At 42.3% G+C, this 22499-nt stretch overlaps 1 protein-coding gene across 4 annotated transcripts in view; it reads right to left on the bottom strand.

Moving 5' to 3' along the window:
- ENTPD1 (ectonucleoside triphosphate diphosphohydrolase 1) overlaps window positions 1-22424 on the bottom strand; it is a 104562-nt gene extending 82138 nt beyond the window's left edge. Inside the window, exon 1 of one of the 4 annotated variants that reach the window (XM_061402919.1) lies at window positions 22256-22424. In XM_061402919.1, coding sequence (XP_061258903.1) covers window positions 22256-22424 — 169 coding nt within the window. Of the gene's footprint in view, window positions 1-21273; window positions 21396-21812; window positions 21904-22255 lie in introns of those variants that run through there. The other 3 variants (XM_061402924.1, XM_061402922.1, XM_061402921.1) reach the window with 3 other exon arrangements.
- Window positions 22425-22499: the final 75 nt, after the last annotated feature.

The raw sequence follows: 22499 nt of genomic DNA, 5'->3' as shown, positions 1-22499 counted from the left end.
TGCAAAGCATTGTCAGTAGCCACCAGATTCCAGGGGAGCTGCTGACACCCTCATTTCAAACATTGGGCCTCCAGAACTGTTGCTTTAAGCTCCCCGATTTATGGTTCTTCATTACATTATGGTAACCCTAGGAGACTTGCTAGAGTACTTATTATTAACAGGAGCCACTTTAAGGTACTCCTAAAATTCCAGGTTTTATAAACATATGCTTATGAGTTTTTTTGAACTGATGAGAAGAAAAAAAGGAAAGCTTATTTTTGTCCTTTTTACCTTTATTGGACTTAAAAATGAAAGCTGAAGATAAAACAACTTTGTTTAACTCTGTGCTATGTGAAATTATGAAACTATGAATATATTATGAATACATTAATTCTGTAAAATATTAAAAAATACTTCATTTGAAAGGAAATATCATCAGAAAGGAAATGAGTTATATTTAGAATACCAAGCAATGATGGAATGGAATATTTCACGCCACGTTTCTTTTATGCATGCATTAGCTCACTGGCTGTGCTAACATGTTAGTTATACTGTCTCGCCCCTCCCCCAACCCCCAACCCTAGTATAGCTGAATCCAAAGAGTGGTGGAAAATGGTAATCAACATTTCCTTACAAACATGTACTTGGCCCAGATAAAGTTTTAACTAAAACTTAAAAAACAACAAAAAAAGAGACCTTATTAACACCAGTAAAAATGAAAAGTCACACAGGAAAGGAAATCTAAGCCACAAGCAACACTTAACTTAGATTTCTAAGGTAAATATCAGATACTGACTGAACCAGAAATTGTGATATCACCATATAGTGGTGGTGGTATGGAGAGAACAACCCTGGGGGAATGTAAGAAAGCAAAGCACTCAGCTGCCACAACAGGAAAGCAACAGATAACATCTACTAATAAATTAGCAGAGTAAGCACAAATGCCAAAAGAAATCCTAAAAAGATTTAAAGGGTTAATCTGCAGAACAGGACTTAAGGGTAAGGGGGCGGGCAGAAAGTGATGGCATGGGTGACTGCAGTTCTTTGCTACGATTATTAAACTTGACTTGCTTCCCTGATAGCTCAGTTGGTAAAGAATCCACCTGCAACGCAGGAGACCCTGGTTCATTCCTGGGTTGGGAAGATCTGCTGGAGAAGGGATAGACTATCCACTCCACTGTTCTTGAGCTTCTCTTGTGGCTCAGCTGGTAAAGAATCCGCCTGCAATGCGGGAAATCTGGGTTCGATCCCTGGGTAGGGAAGATCCCCTGGAGAAGGGAAAGGCTACACATTCTAGTATTATGGCCTGGAGAATTCCATGGACTATGCAAAGAATCGGACAGGACTGAGTGGCTTTCACTTCACTTTAATTATATGCATGCATTACTTTGATAAAATTTGATATTGACTTCTTAAAGAGAAATCCTGCCAGTACATCAAATTAAAAAACTCCTGCAGCCACTGAACTAGTTGATTATCAAGGTCTGTAATTCTTTGAGACATATTTGATGTCCTCATGTTCCCTAGTGGAGCTATTGATCTGTGCTGGGAAACTTCATTTACAAGGCAGACAAAGGAGAATTGTAGCCAATCTTACTATTATGACACTAAGAGTTTAGTGGTTTTCAGTTTTGCAAACACCTGTTCTTTTTTAATCCAATATAACTTTCTCATTTCATTTTCATTCCTACTTTCATCTGCTCCTGTTATTTGAAATTCAGATTTATTTCTTACCTGCTTAATTATTTAGTAGTCAGTAAGTTACTTTCCATTTAACATTAAAATTTTTCCGTAACAATTTTTTATGATTGCAAAATATTATATGCTTACTTTTAAAAATTTGGAAAATACAGAAATAAAAGAGGAAAATAAAAACCCACTCATAAATAGTCCTTTTAATATTTCATTACATATTTGCCAGTCTTCCTCCTGTGTATATTTAATGTCTACATTTATAAATTTTTTAACAAAATGGGTCTTGATTGTTCAACTTTATAACTTGTTTTTTTCTTAACAATGCTTTTTTCCTTTTGTCCTTGGAAATTCTTTTACTATATCATTTAATTATTTGATTGTTTCACCTAGGCATGTACATTATGTTATTTCTAATCGTTCACTGTCACAAACCATGCTCTAATGAGTATCCTTGAAGGTACATCTATGCACATATCCAGGTTGCTTCACTTAGGGTAAGTTCTGATGTGCTTAGTAGATGTGCTGGGTCAAAGTGTACACATTTTTAAGGTTTTGAATAATTATAGCCACATTTCCTTCTAGAAAAGCTTACCCACTGCATTCTGGCCAACAATTTGGGAATATTAATTTTCCCACCTCTTCAACAACAATGAACATTTTTTTTAAATGAAAAACTTTTCCTATTGATATGTGAGAAATGCAGCCCTGGTTGGGTGTTTAGGAGTCAGTGGAAGACCTTCTAGAATCTGTCTTGGGGATCTTCTGGGATATGCAAGTGGTATGTTTCCTTGACATCTAAGATCATTTTACATATTAGGATGAATCATAAGAAAGTGCCAAGAGTTGACAATTTTTGATCTTAGAAAACAGTCAGTTTCAAAAGCTTCGACCTAATAAATTTATTTGTCAATTGGGGAAGGTCTCTTAGGTTAAGAACTGACCAAACTGCCAATGCCTTTTAAAAGTGTCTCAGTTACAGAAGAGCCACCAGTACAACCTGCTCTAATGTAAAGGCCTTGCTGCGTTTCTGCCCACTGGCTGGATGGGGTGGGCTGAGTCAAAGTGAACCATGACTGGCTTAGGAGGGGGACTCGGTCATGGAGTCCACTGACAGGTGGCTTTGCTTTAGAGAAGCACTACTGTGAAGCAGCATTCTAGAAAGAAAGTATAAAATCAGGAAGGGTAAAAAGAAGTCAGAGAAACCTCAGTAACACTTCATGTGTGTGAAGGAATGTCCAGAGGGTGTGGCTCTTGACTAATAAAGAAACATTTACAGCCCCAAAGGGGAAGGCACCTGAGGAGTACCATCGTCTCCCATGAAAAAAAAAGTGTCTCTAACCGTTCAGAGTTCACGTGCACAGATGAATTAGAGAACTAGTGGCATAAGTGGGAGCTGCAGAGTTTGCAGGGAAAAAGTATATGTCATCAATGTCAAGAAGTTCTGCAGGACATCACTAACAAGGAGGCATGGTGTCAAGGAAAGCAGTCTTTCAAAAGACAGAGCAGCTGGACTCCAAAACACTCAGCCACTGACAAGGTGGCTTGGGCACATTCTTTCCCAACTCAGGACTTCAATACTTCTGTCACTCAGATACTGCTGCAATTTGGAGATCAATTTACAAATTCTACTTTTAGGAATTTATCCTAAAGAAATCTTGTGAGATGACCCACAACAGTTTTTGTAATAGTAAAATATTTGGAAATTTCCTAAATATTCCACAAAAGGTAATGGTTAAATAAATATATGGTATATGTTCAAATAATGGAGTACTATACATGGTCATTAAAAATCATGGTGGACTTCCCTGGTGGTCCAGGGGTTAACACTCTGCCTGCCAATGCAGAAGACAAGGATTTGATCCCTGGTCTGGGAAGATTCCACATGCTGAGGTACAGCTAAACCCATCCATCATGACTACTGAAGCCTGTGTACCCTAGAGCCCATGTGTGTGTAAGTGTGTTAGTCGCTCAGTCGTGCCCGAGTCTTTGCGACCCCATGGACTGCAGCCCACCAGGCTCCTCTGTCCATGAGATTTTCCAGGCAAGGATACTGGGGTGGGTTGCCATTTCCTTCTCCTAGAGCCCGTGCACCACAAAAAAGAAGCCGATGAAACGAGTAGCCCATGCACCGCAACTAGAGCAGACCCCGTTCAGTGCAACTAGAGAAAGCCCATGCACAGCAACGAAGACCCAGTACAGCCCAAAATAAATTAATTGATTAAAAAAAATCTTACCCCAAAACAATTTGATTGTCCTAGCAAATTATAAAGTAAAATATAAGATTACAATCAGTGTGGATAAGATGGCTCCAAATTTTTAGAAAATAAGTAATAACAATAAGTAGGAGAAAACAGAACAAAAGGGAAGTTAAATGACAATGATGTATGAACAGTGAGCTTACAGAGGATTTTTGTTTTCTTATTTGTTCTTTATATATCCCAAATTTTATTTATTTATTTTTTTGTTTTAAGCACTTAATTTTATTTATTTTTTTAAGTAAAAATTTTATATATTTAATTATTTTTTTTTTTACTTTACAATATTGTATTGGTTTTCCATAAAAAAACGTGTATTATTTGTGTAATTTTAAAAGGCAGCAATACAATTAATTATATTTTAATGAAGAGATCTGAGAATACTCAAGGGGCCTTCCAGCACGAACATTCATTGAGTCTTCTTAAAATGCCAAATGCAGAAATATCTAGACCACACTTGAACTGTGTGAGACCCGGGTTCACACAGGAGGAGACCCGGGTTCAATCCCTGCAGGAGACCCGGGTTCAATCCCTGGGTCAAGAAGACCCCCTGGAGAAGGGAATGGCACCTCATCGGGAAATCCCATGGACAGAGGTGTTTGGTGGGCTACAGTCCATGGAGTTGCAGAGAGTCAGACAGGACTGAGCAACTGACACTTTCTTCACATCTATCCTGCCCTTATCTTGTCTTAGGGTGCATAATTCTCCAAATCATTGGATTTTGCAAACAGATATACCATATGAAACCATAAGGCAGTTCTGGAAGTGCAACAGTGACTAGGAGCCTGGTGTTTGGGCTGTCTTCATAGTCTGAATCCTGGAGTGAGCTTACTGAGAAAGACACATGTGTAAAAGAGTACACACTTCTTGGCCCTGTAGGGCTTCCGCCTTTCAAAGAAAATGACTGCCATACGGATGGTTTATCAGCACCAAGTTATAAGCCTTCCTATAAAATTTGCCTTTCTCAAAAAACTTTACAGAGAGCTGATGATAGAGGCTGTAAATAGGATACCCGGGACAGAAACTGGCTATTTCTAGCCAAAGTGAACATTTGCTGTATTGTCTGCCAAAAATCCGTTTCCTCTTCTTCTGGTAACAGGACTCTGAATTTCCTTTGAGGAACCATGCCCCTCTCACACTCAACCATGTTCTCCAGATATCACTGGGGAGAGGAGAAGCAACAGGATCAAGTCCAGTGAGAATTTGGCTCCCAGCACTCCACCAAACGGGCTCTTACGGAGCTCACCATGGACCTCCACTGTGTTGAATGCAATGGTCACTTCTCAGTTTCACTTTATTTGACCCATGAGCAGCATTAGATCCAGCCAACCACTCCCTCCTCTTCCTTAAAAAAAAAAATATTTCTTTATTTATTTTATTTTTGGCTGTGCTGGGTCTTCATCGGCTTTCTCTAGCTGTGGTGAGTGGGGGCTATTCTCTAGTTGCAGTACACAGGCTTCTGCTGTTGCAGAGCACAGGCCCTGGGGTGCACAGGCTTCGGTAGTTGTGGCGACTCAGTAGCTGCCGCATGCCAGCTCCAGAGCGCAGGCTCCATAGTTGTGGTACATGGGCTTAGTTGCTCTGCGGCACATGGAATCTTCCTAGACTAGGAATCAAACTGTGTCCCCTGCACTGGCAGGCAGATTACCAACCACTGGACCATCAGGAAAGTCCCTTTCTCGTCTTAACACACTTGGCTCTCAGGACAACATACTCTCCTAGTTTATTCCCTCCCCCCACCCCAACACAAACACACACATAGACACACTTTCTCTATCTTCTTGGATGATTTCTCTTCTTGTTCCCAGTCATTAAATTTGTAGCATTCCAAGGCTCCGTCCTTGGAGCGCTTTTCTATCTGCACTCCCATGGTGGTCTCGTCCAATCTCACTGCATTAAAATCCAGTCTCACTGAGTTTCAACACCACCTAACACACTGGGGATGGTGACTACCTGTTTGTGGTGGGCTGGGTCCTTCCGTGGCAGATGCGGAGCTGTGGTTTTCCTGGGGCTGGTGTGGTCGTCCTGGGACTGGTGCCCACACACTGGTCTGTGAGGCTAGGTCCTGGTCCCCTCTGCACAAAGCTGTGTCCAGCGATGGGTCTGGACTTAGGGGATCTTAAAGCAGCCTGCCTGCTGTGGGTGGGGCTGTGTCCCTGCTTGGCTAGTTGTCTGGCCCAAGGCATTCCAGTATTCATGTTTACAGCCCTGAATTAAGCAGGGCTGGGGCTAGGTCCCAAGACTAATAAGGTAGAGAAAGTGTTAGTTGCTGTTGTGTCTGACTCTTTGCGATCTCATGGACTGTAGCCCACCAGGCCCCTCTGTCCATGGGATTTCCCAGGCAAGAATACTGGAGTATTCCCTTCTCCAGGGGAATCGTCCCGACCCAGAGATCGAATCCAGGTCCCCTGCATTGCAGGTGGATTCTTTATCGTCTGAGCCAGCAGGGAAACCCTAAAAAGGTAGAGAGAGGGTTCCAAAATGGCACTTGCCAGCATTAGTGTCCATTCACAGAATGAGATCCCCAATATGCCTGCTACCAGTGTTTATGGCCCCAGGGTCAGATCTAAGTTGTCTCCTGCCTTTCTGAGAGGTCTCCAAGATCAAGAGGTGGATCTGACCCAGGCTTCTTCAAATGACTGCTTCTGCCCTGGGTCTGACAGCACATGATATTTTATGTGAGCCTTTTAAGATTGTAGCCTCCATTTCCTGCAGCTGTCTGGGTCTCTCCAAAGTAAGCCTTGCTGGTTTTCAAAGCCAAATACTCTGGGGGCTCACTTTTCCAGAACGGGATCTGCAGCTGGGGTGTCCCATGTGGGGCTCAGATCCCTCGCATTTGGGGGAAAACCTCTGTAATTGTGGTTATTCTTTCATTTGGGGGTCACCAACCTAGAGACATGGGCCCTGACAATACTATGGCTCCGCCCTTCCAACCCATCTTGCTGTAGTTCCTTCCTTATATCTTTAGCTGTTGAAGATCTTTTCTGGAGGGTTCTGGCCTTTCTCATCAATAGTTGCTCTGTAAATACTTGTAATTTTGGTGTGCCTTTGGGAGGATATGAGCATCCTACTCCATCATCTTGAGAACTCTTCCAAGAAGTGATTGGATTTTGAAGGGAGAGCCAACAGTATTTCCTGACTGGATATGGATAGAAAGCAAAGAGAGAAGTAAATTTGATTCCAAGGTTTTGGGCCTTCCAAAAACTAGGATGGAGTGGCCTTGAGCTGAGAAAGACGGTAGGAGAAACAAGTTTGAGTGGGAAGCTCAGGATCTCAGTTTTGGATGTTTTCAGTTTGAGATGCCTTTGCTAAGAAATCCTATTTGGAGACTTCCCTATGGTCCAGTGGTTAAGACTCTGCACTTCTACTGCAGGGGGCACAAGTTCAATCCCTGGTCAAAGAACTAAGATCCTGCATGCCGCATTGCAGGGTAAAAAAGAAAAGAAAAGAAAAGAAGCGCCTCTTTGATGTGGAGATTTTGAAATAAGCAGATGAATATACAAGTCTGGAGTTCAGAGGAGAAGACGGTACTAGAGAAACAAATGTGGGCCCCAGATCTGCCCACCGACAGATCAACACCAGCTCTGGGGCAAGTTGAGCCCCTCAGCCAGCCATATTGGGACTGGGCCTTACTTATCAGCAGGCCAATACAAATTTCAGTACATCCCAGATCCTGTAGCCAACTGTGTCAAGAACTGGCCCCACCTACAAGCAGTCCAACACCTGCTCTCAGACTCCTGGGTTCTGCAGTCAGAGACACTGGAACCTGGTCCTATCTACCAGTGGGCCAGCACCAGACCTGAGATACCCTGAGATCCAGTCCCACCCCCTGCAGGCTGACACCAGCTTCTGGACACCCTCAGGACCCTATAACCAGAGACTTTGAAATCTAGGTCCACACACTAGTGGATCCAGGATCTCCTGGATCCCCTGGGCTCTAGCCCCACCCACTATCAAGTCAATACTAGCCCTGAGACCCCTTAGGCCCTGACCACTCCCCCACCAACAGAACAATGATGGCTCTGAGATACCTTGGCTATTCAACTAGCTGCCCCAGTTTCTGGCCCCACTCACCAGCAGGCCAGCACCAGCTTTTGGACACCCCAGAACCCACAGCCAGCCATGTCAGGAACAAGCTCCACCTGCCAGCAGGCCAACTCTAGATCAGGGAACCCTGACCCCACAATCACTACTCTAGAACCTGGCTCTGCCCACCACTGAGCCAGCACTAGCCTGGAGACTCCTGGGGTTCTGCAATCAGCTGCTTCATGACCCAGCCCCACCAATCAGCATCTAGCAGCCTCCACACAAAGCGGGACCTGGTAACCAACCAGACTGGGAGCCAGCCATATCTACCAGACCATCCACAGCAGTCAGCCTGCCACAAACAAAAGAAGGTAGAGCCCACCCAGGGGCACACCTAGAGCATATAGATCTGGTGACCAGAGGGGAGCGCACTGCTGGGACTCATAGGACGTCTCCTACAAAAGGCCACTTCTCTAAAGTCGGGAAATATAACCAACCTACCGGATACATAGAAATAAAAACAGCAAGTTAGGCAAAAGAGGTGATGGAGGAACATGTTCCAAGGGAAGAAACAAGATAAAATCCCAGAAGAAAAACTAAGTGAAGTTGAAGATGGGCAATCCATTCAGTAAAGAAGTCAAGGTAATGATTGCAAAGATCAAAGAACTCAGAATAATGGATGACAGAGTGAGAAGCTAGAAGGTTTTAACAAAGAGAAAACACAAATAAGAAACAGAGGTGAAGAGTACAATAACTGAAATGAAAAATACAGGAGGAGGGATTGTGCTGGTGGTCCAGTGGTTAAGAATTTGCCTTGCAACGCAGGGGATGTGAGTTTGACACCTAGTCACGGAACTAAAGATCCCACATGCCACAGAGCAAGTAAACCCGCACACCACAACTAGAGTGCATTGACATAACAGAGAGCCCATATGCCACAACTAAGACCCAAGGCAGCCAAATAAATATTTTAAAATACACTAGAAGAAATCAACAATAGACTAAGTGATATAGAGGAATGGATCAGTTAACGAGAAGGATGGAGGAAATCACTGAAGCTGAACAAAACAAGAATTTAAAAAATGAGGAAAGTTTAAATAAGAGACTTCTCTCTAAGCAGCAGCAGCAGCAGCATCAAGACTATATCAAGCATTCTAACATTTGCATTATAGGGGTCCCAGAAGGAGAAGAGAGAGGGAAAGGGGCAGAGAACATATCTGAAGATACAGTAGCTAAAAACTTCTCTAACGTGGGAAAGGAAACAAACCTCCAGGTCCAGGGAACACAAAAAGTACCAAATCAGGATCTACTCAAAGAGATCCTTATCTAAAATCCTCATCTAAAATTATAACCTTCCTAGACTTCTCAGTCCTCTTCCCTGCTTTAATTAGATTACTTATCATCACTAAAATACATCTTACTTTTTTCCTTTGCTTATTATCTGTATGCTACCCAGAACATAAACCCTGTGAGGTTAAGGATTTTGTTTTGCTATCCACTGTATCCTCAGTGCCTAAAATAGTGCTTGATATATACTCTTTGCTAATTTGAACGAATGAGTCCATCTTCCTTCGGTTGGCTCAGCAGTGAAAGCACAGGATCCTAAACCACTGGACTGCTAGGGAATCCCCCGCTGTTGGCTCTTATCCTTTAAACATAATCAAGTCCACTCTAGTCTGCAACATTCTTCCTTTGACCTAACTCATCCCTCAAGTCAGCTCTCTTTCCCTCCACCACCTCACTTCCTGAGTCATGTAATAAGCTCAATGTTCCTACTTTCTTAATATCTCCTATTTAACCTCTTAATATTCTACTAACTCAGTTTCCACCAAGAATATTCATAAGCTCCAAATTCCCAAACCTGATCACATCTCTTCCACTGTAAAACGTAACATTAGAGTTTGAAGGGTTTTGCTGGAAGGATTAAGGATCTGTGGGTAGGAAATACTATAGAGTGCCCCCCAACTCCCCAAAACATTACACTATGGGGCAGGGGTAGAGGTGGGAAGTGTATTAGAAAAAGAGAAAATACGATACTTTCTCTCATTCTCCTTCTTGCCTAATCAGAAGCTTTGGCACTTCTTCTAGAAGCTTTGGTCTCACGACACTCTCTTTCTTGGCTACCAGGTTCAGACTCTCCTTGGCTTTCTCTTACCTTTCTAGGCTTTCTTTCTGAATCTCTCTTCTTAAGTCCTTTCTCTTTCCATCCCTTTATTGTTGGTGTTTCCTTGGGTTCCGTTCTTCAGCCTCTCTGTTTCCATTCCCTATAGTTTCCAGAGTGACTCATACTTTAAAAGCTCATATTTTCAACCACTGACTCTGTGCTCCAACTCCAGCTCCCATTATCTCTTGATTTTGCTCAAACCTCTCCAAGCTTTAGACTCAAATTTCCAGCAACCAACAAAATAGCTCTGCCTTGATGTCTTATAAACATCTCATATTTAGCATGTGCCAGGATGAACTTATTATCTCTCTCTGCCCCTGCCAAACCCACTCTCCCTCCCCCATTCCTAGTCTTATCCATAAATATGTATTAACCCAATTATCCACCGCTAAACTTGAGAATAAATCTTAACATCTCCATCTTCTTCTCTCCCAAAAAACCACCCACCCTCTACCTCAGACTCTACCTTATACATATTGCTTAAATCCAGCCCCTCCCACCCATCCCCCTCCCCTGTGTGCATGCGTGCTAAGTTGCTTCAGTCATATCTGACTCTTTGCGACCCCATGGATTGTAACCTGCCAAAATCCTCTGTCCATGGGACTCTCCAGGCAAGAATACTGGGGCGGGTTGCCATGCCCTTCACCAGGGGATCTTCCCAACCCAGGGATCAAACCCAAATCTCCTGCAGTTTCTGCATTGCAGGTGGATTCTTTACTGCTGAGCCAGAGAAACCCAACTCTCTCCCCTCCCCACCATCAATGCCTTAGGGCAGGTCCCCATCATCTCTCACCAAATGGACTATTGCCAAAGCCCAATACAAGTATCTTCCAATTACTCACCAACTTCTTGGTTCATTCCTGCCAGAGTATCTCACAAAGCCAAGTCTTATGACCACTAAGTATGACGATTGCATAACTGAAAATACTTTGATATATGCTCTCACATTCTTGTGAAAATCTGTATCCTAAAAAAATTATTTTTTTCCCTCAAAAAATGTCAGTGCATTAGTATTAGGAAATGATATTAATGGCAAACATCACCTCTTCTGAGACAAGACCGCGTGACCAGGGCAAATAAGCAGACGTCTCACATGGCCCTCACGATACTCATTAACTTGGAGCCAACCAAAGCACACTATAGGTGCTTCCCTGGTGGTGCAGTGATTAAAAATCTGCCTTGCAATGCAAGGAACAGAGGTTCCATCTCTGGTCTGGGAAGATTCCACATGCTGCCGGGCAACTAAGCCCATGTACCACAACTACTGAGCCCACACCCTAGAGCCTGTGAGCCACGACTACTGAAGCCCGTGCACCCTAGACCTGGTCTCAATGAGAGGCCCACTTGCGCAACTAGAGAAAGCCCTTTTGCAGCAATGAAGACTCAGTGCAGCCAAAAATAAATAAATAATTGTTTTTTAAAGTGCACTATGGGAGAAGAGAAGCGGGACATGATGGGAGGGGAGAGGGAACTCTTTGGGAAGCCCCCGGGTTTGTTGTTTCGTCTTGCTTTGTTTTGCTTGTTTGTGTGGGGTTTTTTGCCTCTGTGAACTGGTAATCTTAGGTCTACCATGAGTATACAGAGACTTAGAACTGTTCTCCAAAATCGGCATTACTTGGCCAGGATACTAAGCAGTAGGACAGGAGCTCACTCTGCAGTTTAATGGAGGTTTGTTCTCAGCAGAAAAGGGGAAAAGCAAGAAAATGGGCCCAGAGAAGGGTTCTTCCTGAATGGCTTCATGCCTCTGGACAAAAATATTGACAGAATCCTGACACCACTAGTCTCGCTATCCTCTGAAATGTGACTCTATGGCAACAGAACTGTTCTTTCCTGGATCCTAGTAAGATCTTATGGGTTGAGGACTGAGACATCTTCCCACTCACAGAAGGGGGGTTAGAATTTGGTGACTGTATTATTCCAGGATCCAAATGGATCTAAGGGAATCAAGGGGGAGACCACTCATTCCTCATCTCTAACACTGAACCAGGGTGAATCTCCCCTAATGCTTCCTTAAACTCCTTTTAGAATAAGATGAAAAACACTGTTGACTTAAGAAAAATGCACAACGTGGGAGTTGCAAGTTAAGTTTTATTTGGAGCCAAAAGAGGAATATAGATGCGGAAATAGCATGTCAGACAGCCCTGGGAAACTGCTCCAAAGAGTTAGGTGGAAGGTCAGCATATATGTGATTTTGGCGAAGGGGGAGTACATGCACTTAAGCACATATTTTTGCAGAGGTTTCTGCTAATCAAAAGAAGCAGAAGTCCCCAAGAAGAAATTTAGTGCTTTTCTAGATGAGATAAAAGAACTGGGCTCATAAAATCAGCTTCTGAAAGTATCTATCTGAAGACCTGTTCTGCCAGTTTTTCCAGAGCCTCATTTCTGCTCTCCTCTCTGAACTCCCTTCAGGGGATGTTAAAAGCCAGCAGCTGCAGCAGCACATGGTTTTAGGCTTGTAGAGGTAGATGGCAAGGGCCAATTTGTAGTTACAACAAACACATTCATCTGTGCACACATACAAAAAATATCTATTTTCTTTCAAGGGTAAGGCCTTAGATTAAATAAATTTTGCAATAAGGTAGAAAAAATGGTAGCAGGAAAGCCTGCTTCCAAAAATAGATATGATGCAGGAAAGAGAGGAAAATATTTATTTATTTTTTGGTTGGATATAAGAGGATGTTGCTCTGAGAAGAGAACACTCTGAGATAGAAGATTTCATGGAAATCTAAAATATTGCAGTTGAATGGAAGTTCATACTAGAGATAATTAAGGAAAATTGAATCAGTGATATAGAGAATAATCTTAGGGAAATATTGTCAAAATACAAAGAAAAATAAAGGAAAGAAAGGAAGAAAGAAAGAAAGAGAAGAAAGATGGAGTAAGTTCAGAGATAAGAGATCCAAATAATAAGTCACTGAAGAAGAAAAGCAAATGAACAAAATACAAGCACTGATTCAAGTTATGACCAGAGAAATCTTTCTTGCCCTAAAGAAGTTCTGAATTTGGAAATCAAGAGGGTTTACCATTTTCTAAGCAAAATCTATAACAGAAAGTCTATACTCAGTTGTCTTACTGTGAAAATTAAGTCAGGAATAGAGAATAGAAAAATATTCAAGCTGAAAAACAGTGTCCTCAAACTTCTTTACAGAATCAAACTCCTCAAAACAATAGAGGAATACCTCCAATTACTTGAAAGGGATAAGGTATCTATACTTAGACAAGCTGTCACTCTCTTACCACACTGATGCCCTTCTAAAAAATTACTTTCGTAGGTACCAGATCATTATGAAAGGAACTAAAATTAAGAAGTCAAAAATAGAGAAAGTGAGAAAAGAACTACATGGAAGTTAAATTCACCCTAATGGGTACCAGGTTTCCTTTTGTGGTTATAAAATGTTCTAAAATTGATCATAGTGATATCTGTACAATTCTGTAAATGTGTTCATTTACAATGAATCATTTTTTTTAAAAAAGCAAGTATCACTTCCATAATTGTTTAAGCAAGCTTATATACAGGTATTTTAAAACTCCAAGGAAAAAAAAAAAAAACTCCAAGGAGTGAGCATGCTTCAGGCCAGCTCCTCATTAGAAACCCCAGTGTGGGGGCTCTGGAGACCAACACATGCAAGGTCTTCCAGGGAGAGCTGAAACGTTCAGATAAGTGAGCTGTGGAAAGAAGGGATAGCTGGGGGGTTCTGGATTTGGAAGAGACACATGTAACCCAATGTTCATCGCAGCACTATTTATAACAGCCAGGACATGGAAGCAATCTAGACGTCCATCAGCAGACAAATGGATAAGAAAGCAGTGGTACATATACACAATGGAGTATTACTCAGCCATTAAAAAGAACACATTTGAATCAGTTCTAATGAGGTGGATGAAACTGGAGCCTATTATACAGAATGAAGTAAGCCAGAAAGAAAAACATCAATACAGTATACTAACACATATATATGTAATTTAGAAAGATAGTAACGATAATCCTATATGCGAGACAGCAAAAAAAAAAAAAAATCATAGGCTTTAAATGTGTTAATTACATGGTATGTGAACTATATTTCAAAATAATAAGATCTACGACTATGGGTTCAAATCTCAACCTCAGCACTTACCAACTGAGAGACTTTAGGAAGGTCAATTAACTACTTATTCCTTGGTCTCCCATTTTGTAAGAGCAGGACAGCACTGACTTCAAATAGTTGTTTGAGAACTGCAAGTTGACTGGAACAGCACGTGGCTGTTGATTGGAACAGCATGTGGCTCAATACACTCTATAAACCTGTGGGTTAATGAACTAAGCCATCACCACATCCAGGTATCAAATACTTACTGTATTAGTCTCCTAATGGCTGCCATAACAAATTACCATAAACTCAACGGCTTAAAACAACACACATTTACTCTTATAATTCTGAAGTTACCGAGTCTGAAATTGGCTTCACAGAACTAAAATAAAGTGTGGGCAGGGCTGCCTTTCCTTTTCCATCTGCTTGATGGCATTCTGTGCATTCCCCATTCTTTGGCTGTGGACCTCTCTCCCTATCCAAAGCCAGTAGCAGAACATGTTGCTACAGTGATTGCACTGCCTTCTCCTGTGTCAGGTCTCCTTCTTCCTCTCTCTTATTAGACCATCTGTGATTATCTAGGATAATCTCCCTGGTTTAAATTCCTTAATTTAATGACATCTGCAAAGACTCTTTTTCCATATAAGGAAACATTGATAAATTCCAGGGATTCAGCGCTGCAATCTTTGCAGCCTACCACCATTACTATATCAACCAAAAAAGAAGAAAAAGAAAATAAATCTATGAAAAAGCCCTTATGATTATTTGCAAAAAAAAAAAGAAGACATTAAGCAAAAGATGGTATCAAGAACATTTGACACAGCTTACATTAGAAAGTATAAGTACTGTACACTGTGCTTAGTCTCTCAGTCATGTTCGACTCTTTGTGACCCTGTAGACTGCAGCCCACCAGGCACCTCAGTCCATGGAGATTCCCTAGGCAAGAATATTGGAGTGGGTAGCCTTTCCCTTCTCCAGGGAATCTTCCCAACCCAGGGATTGGACCCAGGTCTCCTGCCTTTCAGGTAGATTCTTTATCATCTGAGCCACCAGGGAAGCTCAAGAATACTGGAGAGGGTGGCCTATCCCATCCCCAGAGAATCTTCCTGACCCAGGAATCAAACCTGGGTCTCCTGCATTGCAGGCGGATCCTTTATCAGCTGAGCCACCAGGCAAGCCCACTGCACGATTACTTTCCATTTACCAATCCTTGTCCACTGGACGCTTTTAAAGTCCTCTGTATCCTGCCTTTTCAGAGCAATGCCTAAAAGATTATTTTGCTGATGACACCTGGCTTCAGATGTCTTTTGTGCATGTATGTCTGAGTCTTTATCCACTTGAGCAATCCTGTTTCAATTTTATAGTTCAGAAATTCTGACCCTCACCTCCTAAATCTTGCCAACCAGATCCACCTCTTGGCTCTAGCCACCTGGGGCCTGCAATTATTATTTGGAAGGGAAAGATCTGGCAATTTGCATTCACACCACACTTCAATACTTCCTAAGGTTATGTAGCCATATAAAGTTCTTCTGCCTAAGATGCTGAGAACTTTGTCTCCTCTTCTTTCATCATTCTCAAAACTTTATTGAACTACTCCTTCTCTGCATCTACTTTACTTCTTTTTATAGTCCTAAGTCTCCATCACCACTCCCCATCCTTTTCTAATAAGCCATAATAAAAAGTGATTCCCTGGATTCTTTCTCCTGGAATGAAAATGTGTAGGTAACAATAAAAGCATATAAAAGTTAATGCACATACACTATAATTTCACATAGGAGAAAATTATGGTTGAGGAGGGATTACCATATAATTGAAATGACTGGATAGATTTACAAATATCCAATTTCATATATTATAAACAGAATATATCTTATTCACAAGCATTCACAAATTTGTAAAAATTCACTACATGCTTTGGTTCAAAGAAACCTCAGAAATATTAAAGCCATTTCTCTAATCATTGTGAAATAAAATGAAAAATTAATTAAAAGTAATGAATTAAATAAAAATGACAATTACTTGGCACTTTAGAAAAATTATTCTGGGTTAAGAGACAATAAATGCAATATCAAACTTTTTTGGAAATATAACACCACAGATTAGAAATGCATTGGATCTATTCATAGTTGTAAATCTCTGTATAAAAACATTAAGATTTCAGAAAAACTGTTACAAATATAGCATAAAAACTTGAATATATTTATTATATCAAGAGCTCACATACATTAATTTCAAACATAAAATCCAGTGAGTAAGAAACAGGCAATGAGAGAGCATACAAAAGGAGAACACTACGTGTAAAATGTCAAATTCACTGGCAATTAAACAAATACAAACTAAAACAACATAAAAGTGGGTAAGACTATTAAAAAAACAAAACCTAATCTCTCAGGGATGTAGCAAAACAGGAACTGTTGTGGAAGCACGAAGGGTCCCACTTTGGTAAAGCAACTTGCTGACAGTAATCAAGAACTTGAAAAAATTTTACAAATTTTAATCCAGTCATTCTGCTTCTGGGAATCTATCCTCAGCATGCAACCCCACACACGGAAAAACTTCACACACATTGTTAAACTGCTGCTGCTGCTGCTGCTGCTAAGTCACTTCAGTCGTATCCGACTCTGTGCGACCCCATAGACGGCAGCCCACCAGGCTCCCCCGTCCCTGGGATTCTCCAGCCAAGAACACTGGAGTGGGTTGCCATTTCCTTCTCCAATTGTTAAACTATGTGACTATAAAAATTATGCTAACAAAGACTATGCTATGAGGCAGAAAATACCTGTCCTTTATTACTGCACTAGAAGTCTGGCTTTAAAATTGTATACACAAGCTCACAATCAGAGTGCCATCTCTTAATTTTGCAAAGTCCTAGTCTAGTAAGTGCTAAAAGAGAGAGAACCCAGGCTAGAAAAAGGAACTGCAAGGAAATACACCAAAATACTGTCACGAGTGATTGTTTTTCTTTTCTTCTCTAATTCATATTTCATGTGTTTGTTTTTTTTAAAGCAAGTATGTGCCATATTTCTTACATCCTCACGGATATAAAGGAATTGTCCACATCCTTTCTGTGGATTAGAAGGAAATACTTCTTTATGAAGGGCATGTTCCTGGGTCTCTAAATTCATTTTGAAATTCCAGCACAAAAACTGTGGGATGGAAGTATGTTAGGCAAACTCTTTCCTGCCTTCTCTACTCCCACAACTTCTCTTTTCCTTATAATCCCTTCAAGTTTCCAAACCTAAAGAAATTCCATCCGTCCTCCCTGCACTCACTTTCCTCCTTTGCGTCTGGGGTCCTTCTCACCTCACTTCTGCGGTGCAGACAGTGTCCCTGCCATGCTGCTCCCGGTCTCAGAGTTCTGGATCCTTGCTAGCCCCAGCTCTCTGGCACTCCAGACACCCAGCAAAGTACTCGGGCAGCCAGTACTTCCCAGGTTGGAGGCAGAGAATGAAAGCAGCTTAAGGAATCTTGGAGACACAGAGGAAAGGTGGGAGATATTCAGGAAATCCAACACAGGGCCTTTTTTGTGTAATAACAGATTGTATGTGATTCAGATTCAGATTTGTTTCTTGTGTGGCAAAATTCTGGGATATACACTTACTGAAAGAACAGATGAAAGAAAGAATTAGGTTTCCTATCATCCTGCAATGACATAGCTGATCAGTAACTCAAAGTGGTAGCTTCAGTGGGTGGAGGTCTGGGGAGGGAGGGCTTGGTTGTTCGGTACCAAAATAAGTCCTGAGACTAAGACATGCAATGACCTTATGACATGGTAGTTGAAATGGGCCTAAGTAGGGGCAGCTTTACCACCACCTGGGAGCTTGTCAGACATGCAGAATCCCAGGCCAGCACTCTAGAGATGCTGGACCAGAAACTGTGCTTTAACAAGGTCCACAGTGATGTACATGCTCTGCTCATTGATGTATAAGAAACACTGTCTCAGCACACACACACACACTCACCAAGACAAAGCTAGTATCTCAGCCAATTTGCGCTTTCATCAAACCATGCAGAGGTTTGAGGTTTCTTTACTGCAAGGGCTGCCCTCAATTTTGGTCTCCCTCCAAACTTTTTCAGGGAATGGAGCTCACAGGAAACAGACGAGGGGATGTGCCCCAGTCTTCACCTTCACTCTGCACAGGCAGGTGGGATTAAACATTAATTCTCTTGGGCATACCACTGATTATGGAATCAGAAGCAAGCAAAAGACCACACAAGGGAGAAAATACACTTAAAATGTGGTTTGGCCAAGTATAAGCAAGACTAGTCACTGCCATTTGTAAAAACTGTTTATCAAATGGGCCCAATGATCATGCAAGACAAACTTTGGATTTCTGCCTTCAAATTTCCAGGATGAACATGTAAATAGGTTCCCTACTTGAAACTTAGAAATGTGGAAAAGAGCTTTTTACTCTTAAATCTAGCCTGTAGTTTAGGTAAGAGAGAAAACTGGTCTTTAAGCACTGAGGGACTTGGAAGATGCTTACTGTGGGCTCCAGACTCTACTCATCTTTCTAGGTCCCACTGAAGTGTCCCGTCCTTTGAGAAGTTTACCCCAAAATCATCACTCCCTATTCTGGTTCTCAGGAGATTTTCCTGAAACTTTTAATATGGCTCTTAGGAAAGTAGGAGAACTTAATCTATTAGGAATCCAGGCTTTGCCACTGGACTCCAAGGGTCTAAATTCCCCCCTTTGCCTATGAATATTACTAGCTGGGTGACCTTGGCCAGGTAACTTCCCTCCACAGCTGTCAGATGGAGAAACCTGTATCATAGGAAGTTTTTGTGAAGATTACATGAGACAATGCATATAAAAATGACAGTGCCTGGCACATAATAAATTATAATAAAAAATGTTAGCTATGATTATTAGCACTTCGCAGAGTCTGGCTTCAGTTAGAGTTGGTTGTGTGTATGTCTGCCTTCCTTGCTAGACTGTGAGCAAATTGTTTACACCCCACATCTGCCACAGGGACTTACAAATGGAAGATACAATAATATTTGTCAAATGAGTTTGAAGGTATGCCAGGAAGAAGAAAGGGAGGGTGCTGGAAACAAGTTTAATGTACTTTATGATTTTATCCAGGACCAAGCTCTGCGATACTTGTTTGTCTTCCATTTCCAGAGCACATTGTCTCAGACTTTGGCTGCTGTAAATGGGGCTGGAAGAACACTATTTCTGCAACCAGATGTTTTGTTCAGCGATATGAGGTAGTGCTACGAGGCATCTGAAATCTCCAGTTTGGTCCTGGGCTGGAAGGGGAGCTGGGGGCTGAAGTTCAGCCAGAGCTGGACTGGCTAAACTGGGTGCCCTAGCTAGCACAGGGTCACATCAGCTCTGAGGATCACCCACCTAGAAGAGATGTGTTTTGATTCTCAGTGTGTTCACTTAGAGGGGTGTCTTTACATATTGCACAAAAGAGCTGTTTGTACCAGTAGGATTCTACTGCAAACTCAGAGGTCCCCTTGAAAACCAGCCTACTGACACTCGGATGAATATCAACTAAAATAATGTCACTTTGTTTACTATTTACTGAGCACCCATTATGTGCTAAACACTGTGCCTGACCCTACAGATCCAAAGGTGAATAAAGAAATTGCAGTCGGGGAAGGTTGGGAAGTGATGCAGAAAGCAGGAATATGGACAAGTACAAGGAGGACCAGCGTAGGTGTGAGTACGGAGGCAGGAGAAACATCCAACAGATGGCTAATCAAGGCTCAAAGGGTTGGAAGAGGCTTAGAGGAGGGACGAACAACCAAGATAAACCAAGGAGTGAGCACAACAGCTAACATTTACTTAGCACATACTATATACATCTGGCCCTGTTCTGAGAACCCTGCTTGAGAACCCTCATTAGTCCTCACAACACCCTGTGAGGTAGATAACATTATTCTCCCCATTTTAAAGATGAGGAGACTGAGGCTTAAAGTAAACAGTGGAGCTAGATTCAAACCAAGCTGGAGCAGCTTGGTTCCAGACTAAACGGGAAAGAGAGAGCTAAATCAGCCTTAAAGGCAGAGACAGGTGTCTTGCAACGACCTAGAACAGGAAAGACGCTCCCCAAGTGCCTTGAGGAACTAAAAGTGTCTGGGGGTGGGGACAGAAGTTCCAAGATGACTCAGCTCCATCTGCAGGTTAGAAGGGAAACCAGAGGCAGGGGACAGTCTGCTGTGGACTTCTGAAAACTAGCTGTGTGACTCCTGTCATCCAACCCTTCTTGGCTTCAGTCATAAAAGGCAGTAATTGCCCTTTCATAAAAGGCAATAATAAAAATGCCTGGACTCTACCATAAAGAATGGCCACAGGCACCAAATGGGAAAAAAATGCATGTAAACTTGATAGCAAAGCACAGATTGCTTCCCAGACTTGAGATGTCATCAATATCATTTCCCCAGTAGCTTTAAAGATTTGCAAATCGAATCGACACTGTCAGGGCAGTAGCAGGAGACTTTGAATTGGAGCAACAGAATGGGGAAATAGCCCCTTGGACCCTGTGTCCATCACCTGCATCCAAACTCACCACTTACTGTGTGATGCCAAGGCAAGCTACTCTCTCACTACCTCAGCGCCATCATCTGGGAAATGGGGATGATGACAACACTCACTTTATAAGTCGCAGGGAGTGGCTTAGGACGGCTCCCAGCACAGAGGAAAGACGATGTTAACAGCTATCATTTTTATCATTATTAAGAACTCTATTGGCTACTCATCCCATCCCTCCACATTCGATGTGATAAAAACACGTGGGGATACTAGAAACCGGAGATAATGAAGGTTTGCAATCCTACACAAGCACGCCGCTGCAGACATTCTTCCTGGCTCCCATGGGCTGGCAAGCAGCTGGCTCTCTGTGTTCTCTGTCCTGGCAGAAAATGCCCAAAAGAGGTAAAAGACAGAGACCGCACACCATCTGTGCAAACCAGGCTGCTCTCCTAGTTTTCAGACAGAATCTAAAGTCAGTCAGTCAGATAAGCCTTACTCTTTAAAGATAAAACTGTTCTTGGAGACTTCCCTCCCCTCACTCCGCATACTCATGCACACTCCCCCACACCTCCCAAGAAAGGTTTAGCGTTTTGCAAGACATACTCTGGGGTCCTGTTGAGACAGCCTCTTGCCACATTAACTTCTCTAATTCCAAGCAGAGAAGCCTTTGCTAATTTCACAACAGGAAAGCACACAGGAAATTCGAGAACAAAGCAAATCTACACAGGCAGCCCAGCATCTTCCAGCAAACGCCGCAGTGAGGTACTGACCCGAAGCAAGACGACTCCGGACTGCAAAAGAGGCAGCTGCCTCCTAAACTGTGAGGGGACGGAAGAAGTCTTTTGCCTCTAAAAAACCAGATCTGAATACCAATTGCTCATAAATATTCATGAGCCGCTCCAGCTTGCTCAGGAGTCACCCTTGACTGTAACCCTGGAGCTTGGCTTTGTAAAATATTCCCCAAAGTTTTTTCTCTCTGCCTCCTCTCGGAAGGAGAGGGTGGGAAAGTGTATATAGGGCTTTTTGCCTCTTGCTCTTTCAAGTACTTGCTTTTGGTCTGGGCTTTTGGTTTCCTTTTTTTGTTTTTTATTTTTATTTTTTCCTGGTCTTAAGGATTCAGATCAAATCAATTTTGCTCTTACCCCTTCTATCTTCCATAACTGGCAGCTTTTGTTTTCTTCCTCTTTGCTCTATTTTTCAGCCTCTGCTTGCTGTGGTCGGTCTCAGTGAAAGAGGTACTCAAGGAACAGAGATATAACAGACCCTCGGGATCGTGGGAGGGGCTAAATTAGCCTGCCCCGTTTCGGAAGGAACCTCAAACCCTATGTCTTTTTCATTGACTGAAGGACAGACTTGCCGAGGAGTTCAGCAGCTCATTCCCTTAAAGCTTGCCCGGGCTGTAACTTTTTCTATCTTGAGGCAATGTGTGTTCAGATCTCTCTTCAGATTTTCCCTCTCTCTCTGATACAGAAATCCATTCCCCCCTCCCCAGCCTTGAAAAATGTATCTTGTCTGCAAGCAAATAAAAAAAAGCGATTTACTTTTTGCAACTTTGAAGCAAGAAACTTGTTACCTTGATACTCACTGGAAAAAGGACGGGACTCAAGAACAGTTGTGCTGGCCCCACAAATCCGCTTATTTCTGATTCCCTGATGAGCAATCCCTTTTTGGAGTTCATTACTCCAGAAGAGCACTGGGTCACCCAAGCAAAGGTTGCGGCCGCTTGAGAAACCGTGGTATTGGTTGGAAGGCATGGTGGGACGGCAGAGAAGGCTGCTCGCTGGGAACAGCTGTCTGGCTGTGCTGATGCAAGTCGTCTACCTTTTCCA

The sequence above is a fragment of the Bos javanicus genome, chromosome 26 (assembly GCF_032452875.1).
Source record: "Bos javanicus breed banteng chromosome 26, ARS-OSU_banteng_1.0, whole genome shotgun sequence".
NCBI lineage: Eukaryota > Metazoa > Chordata > Mammalia > Artiodactyla > Bovidae > Bos > Bos javanicus.
The sequence above is the reverse complement of the archived record's forward strand: the minus strand, read 5'-3'. Positions and strand labels throughout refer to the sequence as shown.